Source organism: Panicum virgatum, chromosome 1N (genome assembly GCF_016808335.1).
Source record: "Panicum virgatum strain AP13 chromosome 1N, P.virgatum_v5, whole genome shotgun sequence".
In the NCBI taxonomy this organism is placed as follows: domain Eukaryota; kingdom Viridiplantae; phylum Streptophyta; class Magnoliopsida; order Poales; family Poaceae; genus Panicum; species Panicum virgatum.
This window is the reverse complement of record NC_053145.1, coordinates 45,853,148-45,861,503: the sequence shown is the minus strand read 5'-3', so window position 1 is coordinate 45,861,503 and position 8,356 is coordinate 45,853,148. Positions and strand designations below refer to the sequence as shown.

Sequence of the window (8,356 nt, the reverse complement as noted above, 5' to 3'; positions counted from 1 at the left end):
ACCATTAGGCCTTAGGATGCCACAGATAGCAGCATAAGTGTTTTCAATCATCTAGTGTAAGCAATTATGCAGATAGTAAAGGAATGAACTTTATAAATAGCTTGAATGTATATGGGGAAAGCTGGTAAATAGTGTAGCTAAGAATACAATCATAACCTTCATTGACCCTTTAATCCATGATGAGAATATCCAAACAGGTTTATAAACTGATAGCTGACGATAAAAGGACATGATTTGTTTGTAGTATTTAGGTACAGATCACCTATAGCATCACAACTATGACAATCAATAATTTTATTCAAAGAGTATCTAAAGTACAGATTTGTTGAACCTGCCACTACAACAGAAGCAGGCTACAAACTTAGTGATCTTGTCCACTTCAATTGTGTGAAATGTTGGGTCCACGAAAGTTCACAAGACATTGTGGATCATAAACACTGCAGGCATTGTTAACTAGATATGTAGCCTGTGGAGATTCAAACTATGATAGGAAGGAAAGGAAAAGGCTTACAAAGAAGAAAGGTGATAGCATATTATAACTTCAGAGACAAGTTGATTATCCCATTTGCTAGATCTGAATTAGACTACTTCCTGTTGAAGAACTTCTGGATCATTGTGCTGCTAGATAGTGTTGAACCACCTGATCCTTGCAGTACCCGGAACATCGCTGCCAGCTTCAGCATCCCAGCATTTTTAATCTTTCCCTTGTCTTACTGCTAGAAAAGCCTCTTGATTTCTCTTCCCAAGGCTACGCTGGAGCTTATGCGCATTATGGTGGCCACCTAAAGCACGAGCACTCTGGAACTGACAGTAGCTGCAAGAAATATATTGTTGGAAGCTTTGGAGGATATGACTGCTGGACCGCAAGTTTGAGTTGAATTCATCCTTATCCATCTGCATATCCGTGGACTCCGGTGCGCCTAAAAATGATATGAACAGATGATCAGAAAGTGGTTCCTCCCCCACTTATAAGGATATAGGCAAAAGCGCTGGCTTGCAGTGAACATACCTTAACATATTTGCAGATACATGGCTAGAGATGATTCGTCCTTGGCACCTCTGAACTGTTGCTTGATGTGCTCTGCCTGATGCTTTACTTGCCATATATGGAGACCACGCCCAAGTTAAACAAAATGCACTAACCTGAAATTTATTGCAGGTCCTTCAAGACTTAACATGGCTATCCTATAAGGCAACTTTGGGAGCTTACAAATTGCATGGTCCAGTTCAGTAGTTATCTTGCTCTGCTCAACCTAACTAAAGCAGGTTTGACGTAGAAGGCTGAATAGCTTAATTATACAACAGTGATGGTTGCTGGTAGACCATCTACTTCTCTGAATTAGTTGCTTGGCTCCATCCACTTAATCTCTTAAGTGATCGAACAAGGGAATTTTTGCAAACTGGTTGCTTGGCTATCCAATAATCCGATAGGCTTAGTGTAGCCAAGAGCACTGAACCCAAGACTGAAGATCACATTTCCAAGTCTGATTAACCCTATTTGAGGAAAAAAAGATTAACCCACGACGCTAAGCTAAAGGAGTCATTTTGTTGGTTCTGCTAAGCTTACACCAAGCTCAAATAGTTAATTGCTGAGCCATATTTTATTCAACCTAAATACCAAACTATAGAACCAGCTGTCCAATAAAAGGAAAAAAAGGATATAATAAGAAAGTCAACTGCCAAGTGCCAACATGGACATTACTACCCAAGGTACCTTCCTAGTCACCGTAGTGGTCCGCATTGAACTGGCTACTATGATGAAGTTAAAATAACAGAAGTTGCCTCCAGAACTGTTCACATTAGACATCTCACTCGTCCAAACAATGGACTAATTGCAGATATTTCCGCTGATCTGATTCAGGAAGGAAATGGGTGAACATTTGTATAGAAGCATGTTGTGCTGGAAACTTCAACAATGAAGTTTTGATGTATGACAGTTAGGTTACTCTTGTTTTCTGGCTCAGGGTACCTTGAGTGGCATAACAATACTTCAAGTGTGTTAAAGCATGCTTCAGTTGCAAGCATCAACCGTGTACAATTAAAGTAAAATATACAATACAATTAAAGTAAAATGTACAGCACAATTTAGAACTGGAACTTTTTTTAGATGTTGAACTGAAGGTACAGGCAATGATGATCAGCTTCATTTTATTTACTTACTAGTTTTTTCTCATTAATTGTGCAATAACATCAATTAGATTTGTTATTCTTTTCTCAAAGCAGTAATTCGTTGATAATTTGTTCATACAGACCCAAACGTCAACTGCACTTGAGAATGTCTGTCATGTACCACCAAGAAAAAACAATATGTTGCCCTCAAAAAAAGAAGAAGAAAAAACAATATGTTGATGGTGGGTCTGATAAATTCTACCACTGCTGTAGCAAAATCTATTTGTGTAAAATAATTACTATTTATAGAAGTGTGCTTCCCTTTATCAGACTAAGTGATATTCAATAATCAAAACTGGTGCCACTTTCCAAAGACCACAGTAAATTCCTTCATTTGGTATACTCTTCGATCTTCACATGATGTCTTATATTGAACATTTTTCATTTTGTTGAGCATGTAAGTCTCATTGAGCCTTTATCATTGTTACGCATGAATTCAAGTATGCCATCATCTTTCCAGGTACAGTTATTTCAAAATTTAATTAATGCAAGCTGCAAACGCTTCAACTGGAAAATAATCCACATCTTCTGATGGCATATTACTGTCGGTAGCATCATAAGCATTTGCGCACTATTGAAGTCTGGCACCGGTAACTGATTTGATGGTACTACAGTGCGTTGTGTCAGCAACAAATCAGCAATAGGCTCCACGCACACTCACGTGACATGCCAAATAGATCATTAATAAAATTAGGACAATTTCGCTAAAACAATAAATATAAATTACATTAGTACATGCCTTACTATCTTAGCACGTTTCAATCTAGGAGCATTCAATAATACAAGAACCTAATTGTTCCTGATTCTAGGCTAGGAGCTTTCTTTTTTCTTGAAAGCATCCAGGAGCACTGGGGAATCATGTAAGAACTCAATTGAGCACCCACGCCGACCGTGCGCTCGAACGCGGGTGGGCTGCTGAGAAGTCAGAGGATGCGCCTACTGGGCTCACGCACACGCACACCAACCCAGCCCGGCACCCCTCAGGGGAATAATTCCCTGTGCGACACCAGCGTTGCGATCACAGGGGATCGAATGATGGCGGGCAGCCTCACCACTGTGAGTGCTACCACTGAGCCACTGGCTCGTTCGTCAATCTAGGAGCTATGATGTTTCAATCTAGGGGATATTATGATTTTTGTAACGACACTGGTTGTTGAATTCCCAGACGAGTTTAATAAGCTGAACTTTGTGTTGGAACAAAATTTTAAATTTACATTGTTTTCCATCCATTACATAATTCAAGTAAAATGGCAAGAACTTTTACACCGTGCCCAAACCAAACACCACAGGCACATTTCATCGAATAGGTAATGGCCACAGATTTATCCAAGAACAGGAGCGCCTACCTCTCCCGCCGGCTCAACGCCAAACACGCCGTCCCTCCGTATCACAAACTCGCACGCCCGCTCCGGCAGGTGCGGCGCGAACGCCACCTTCATCCGCCTCCTCTCGGTCCCGCTGGCGCCGTCCACTTCCCGCGTCAGGAACAGCCGCGTGTTGACGCAGTTGGCCCACGCAATCCCGAGCGCAGGGCTGACCCGGCGCCCCGACGACCACGCCACGGTGTTCCCGGCGTTGCCCTCCACCACGTCCACGACCTGGTTGGTCACCACCACCACGCAGTGGTGCCTGTAGGCCAGCTCCTTGAGCTTCGCGGATATCTGGAAGAAGAGCGCGGACCGGCGCTTGAGGTCGGCCGGTGAGGCGTCGAAGTCGGCGCGGAAGAGGGAGGCGATGGAGTCGAGGATGATGAGGCGGATGGGGAGGCGGTGCGGCGAGCGGCCGGGGTGGGCGAGCAAGCGCTGGGCGCGCGAGAGGAGGGAGAGGAGGTCGGTGGGGGAGTGCGCGGCGGCGACGAGGACGTGGTCGAGGATATCGGGGCGGGATTTGGGGGCGAGGCCACGGAGGCGGTGAAGAGGGAACGGGAGGTCGGAGTGGAGGAAGAGGGCGGAGGCGGAGAGCGGGGACTGGGGCGCGAGGAGGGCGAGCTGGAGGCACAGATGGGTGTTTCCGGAGGCGGATTCTTCGGCGATCTCGGTGACGGAGGCGGCGGGGAGGCCGCCGGAGAGGATGCGGTCGAGGAGGGGGCAGCCGAGGGATAGCTTGGCGGCGCGACAGGAAGGGAGGAGGAGGAGCGGGTTCTCTGGACGGGGCTCGCGCAGGCTGTAGGAGGACGAGGAGGAGGCAGCAGGGGGCTTAGGCGCCGGCGGCCGCATCGCCGGCGAGCTCGCCGCCAAAGGGGATTTGGGGTTTCGCTCGGAATTTGGTTTTGAAGTGTCGCGGGTACTTCCCGCTGGGATGGGAAGGAATTTTTCCTTTTTGGTACTTGTTGGGCTGATATTTGTGCGATGGATAAAGGAAAGGTTGGGGCGTTGGGCCTAGCCCAGTTGTCTTGGTTTTCAATAATCCCTTCTCTCTCTCTGGACATTATCGAACTTTGCTACTAAAAATGCAAAGCGAATAGGAATAAGAAAATATTCTCTTCGTCCCAAAATAAATGTAATTCTAGAACCGAACATGTAAACCAATATTAGATGCAAATTACTAAATTATTCTTTGTCTTTTGTAAGAAAAATCTAGACATTGGCTTGTCTTTTGTACAAAAAATTTCCGGGGACTCTTGTCTTTTGTGGTTGCTATGTCAAAGTTGCATTTTTTGTGGGACAAATTTTGAACCATAGAATTGTATTTATTTTGAGATGGAGTGAGTACAAACGGAATAGCACAAATAAAAAAACTACGAAGCATAACACTCTAGAAATGACTAGCAACTGAGTCCAGGCGAAGGGGTAGTAGTACAAGTGAAGGCCCGGGCATAATTGTTCACAGTGAAGCAAAATTCTAAATAGAGAGGGCTATCTTGAACTACTCCAAGCACAAACATGAAGATGGCCACCAAGTAAACCCAAGTAGGGGAGGGCTGGAGCCCCCCTATCCTCATGCATCCCATCAAGGCCCCTCCCCCCCCCCCCACCCAAAACATTGGTTAGCCATGGACGAAGTAGGAGAAGAAAGAAAAGGAGGAAGAGAAAGAAGAAAAAGAGAGGAGGAAAGAGGAGGAGGAAGAATCCAATGTTCAACTTTTGGATTCGCCACTGGCGCAAATGTATATGTTATTAGTTCCTCATTTTTTTTTGTAACGTCCCACCTCCCCGAGACCAGGCCTGGACCGGGATGTCACATCCTCACCCCCTTAAGAGACCGACGTCCTCGTCGGTCAATCCCAAGCCAGGAACATCCTCTCTTGGCCACGTCCCGTACGTCCAGTGTCAACGGCCCATGTGCCACGTCCGTGCGTCCAGTGCCAACGGTCCCTGTGCCACGTCCGTGCGTCCAGTGCCAACGACGCATCCCAGATGCCCGCGCACTGACCCGCCACGCGCCCGTCCACATGCCGGTGGCATCTGCGCCCCCACACGCCCGTGCTCATGTCCGCGCACATACGCCCGTACGTGCCTGTGAAACCGCGAGAGTCGGCTCTGATACCATTTTGTAACGTCCCGCCTCTCCGAGACCAGGCCTGCTTACATCTGGCAGCTTTTTAGGACATAGACTACCCTCACAGACCAACACATATCTTTTCTGTGCACTTTGTCCTCACTCGTGCGCACCCGGGAAGAAGTTCCCGATCGGTCACCCATCCCGAAATTGCTCCAGGCCAAGCACGCTTAACTTTGGAGTTCTTTCGAGATCGGCTTCCGGAAAAAAAGTTGCAACTTGTTGACATGAGTATTCTATCAATCCTATTAAGTCCTGGACCGGGATGTCACATTTTCTTATAATATTAGATCATGCTCCCTTTGATTAACGATATGTATTATTAGGAGATGTGATAGAGATGCTCCATGCACAAATAATTACACCAAAACTCACGCGAGTAGGAGAATCATGTAAGATAGGCAATGCCACCCGAACTCACTTAAAATAATTAAGGTCGATCTTGATTTAAAAAAATCCTAGACATGCTAGAGCTATTTACAAAAGAAAAAGTGTCTGATAATAATGTTGAAAACTAATCAAAATGCCAACGACTGATCAAGCTGAAAACTAGGCTAAACCTACACCAAATTACTTTTATCAAACACGCTGACATAAACTACTCCAGATCACACCATAGCATGTAAAAATCAAACAATCACCACCCATCAAAAATAGAGACGAAGGTGGAGACCCGTAGGTAGTGCAGGAGCGTGCTGGTAGTGGTACTTTTTTAATTGCTACGTGCTATTGATGCCTGAGACGATGAGCACGACTAGTCAAGCAAACAGGAGGATGTGCACAGCAGTTGCTCCGTGCTATTAGTGTTCCAAAACAAATCAAATCATTTCTCTTATAAAACCAAATCAAATCGAACTCATTGCTAGATCAACTATTTTTCACCAAATTAAAGTAAGATCAATGCAAAATCCAAACCGTTGCAACCGATTTTTACGCAAACCATTAGCAGCTTAAACCACGGAGAAACCGAGTGGAGACGGGAGCGAACGAGCAAGGCAAACTCAACCTGAGATGGCATCAATTTTCCGAGTTCCTGAGTTCGAATTGGTGGTTTGGAGGGGTCAGCAGTGTTGGTTGCTAGCGAAAGCCCGGGCGATGGATCACGCCTCTGCATAAATCTGACTCCGAATTGGAGGCGCTTTATATAGAAGCCTTTGAGGAGACACACCCGCGCCGCAGCAGGTTTCATCTCTCGTTCTCCACACTCTCGATCGGCTCGCCAAGGCTGAAACCAGCTCTGATCTGTTAGACAACTAGGCAATTTTCGATATATTTTAATTCCAAATATTACTAGCAATTTCATGGCATAAAAGAGTGATAATGTGTGAACAAAATTTGTGCTTGTGTTCATGTTATTCTCACTAATAAGCATGAACAAAATGTTAAACCAGAATAGGTTTAGAATGTACCCCAAGGCAGGACCAGTGCCAGAGGCACCGGTTGTGCCGTTACCAGCTGGAATAGACATTCTATTCGACTGGCCTTGCCTGATGTAGCCGAACGACGTCGATGCAGGAAGAGGTTCGCAGTGCAGTCCCACGAACGGTCACCAGGAAGTAGACGAAGTAGTCGTTCACGCCGGGATGTAGACGAAGTAGTCGTTCAGGGAGCGAGCAGTCGCGTCAAGACGCTCCCCAAAAACCTGATTGCCCGCGCCCCGTGCAGGACCTTCAGCGAGCAGAGGTTCCGGAGGCCTGCTCTCGCTAGAGCTGTGCGCGCAACGCTAGCGATGGGAATGGCAGAAAGCAGCAGAGGGAGAAGGGAGAGGTCTCCTAAGTAGGAGTACCTGAAGCAAGAGTGCTTGTGGTGTGTGGATGAGTGGAGGAGGGCCTGGTTTATATAGGAGTAAGGTGTCTCAGATTCAACGAACCTGGACATCATAATGGGCTTTGATGAGCAGCAATTACTGGTGCAATTGAGTCATAGGAATCTCATTAACCGCAAAGGTTTATTCTGTGTCATCATTCACCTGTTAATGCCAACATTTTATTGTCTCTGTTTTAATACTTTCAACAGAAAAACTGTTGACGCTCCTTAGAGCGCCAATTTACGTACCGCAAGCGCACGGATCGTGTAGCTTTTCCCTTAGAGTATTCCCCCAAGGTTTATCAATCCACGGAACAAGTGTATTACTATGATTAACTAAGCACTAATGACGTTGGTAAAAGATCTATATTGAGTGTTTGAGTGTGAAATAGATCTAATCTAACTAATCTAATCTAATCTAGACTAGTGAGCAATGATAGATGTGTGCACAAGATGTGAAGAGTATTTGTCCATAGGGTCTAGGATCACTAGAGATATAATCGCCAAGCAACGAAGAACGGATCTAATCTACCAAGGGTGTGTTCCAAGATCAAAACCTTTCCCTCCCGCATACTGTCACTACACGAGGATAATTGGTAACGAATCAACAAGAACACGATAGTTGATGTAATCTAAGTAAACCATGCAAGAGCAAAGCAAATCCAAAGCCAAGTTGCAAACTATTAGGCATCAAAGCATCATCAACAAGAATCATGATAGATCAATCTTATAAAGGATTCGGCAATTACAACTCAAGATCACCTTACAACCCCATGAACAAACGAGGACTTTACCCCATGAAGCTAAGCGAAGCGTAGTCGATCATGGTGATGAAATCTCCGGCAAGGGATGGATCCCTTGCTGTCCTCCAACTTACAGCGGC

At 45.6% G+C, this 8,356-nt stretch overlaps 1 protein-coding gene across 1 annotated transcript; it reads right to left on the bottom strand.

The window, feature by feature from the left end:
• Window positions 1-233: 233 nt before the first annotated feature.
• On the bottom strand, window positions 234-4,476 carry LOC120656103 (DNA repair protein XRCC3 homolog). The gene is made up of 3 exons (XM_039934119.1): window positions 3,516-4,476; window positions 1,010-1,143; window positions 234-920 (listed from the first exon to the last, which is right to left on the bottom strand). The coding sequence occupies exons 1-3, from the start codon at window positions 4,383-4,385 to the stop codon at window positions 887-889; spliced, it is 1,038 nt and encodes a 345-aa protein (XP_039790053.1). The 5' UTR covers window positions 4,386-4,476; the 3' UTR covers window positions 234-886.
• Between the last annotated feature and the right edge of the window lie 3,880 nt (window positions 4,477-8,356).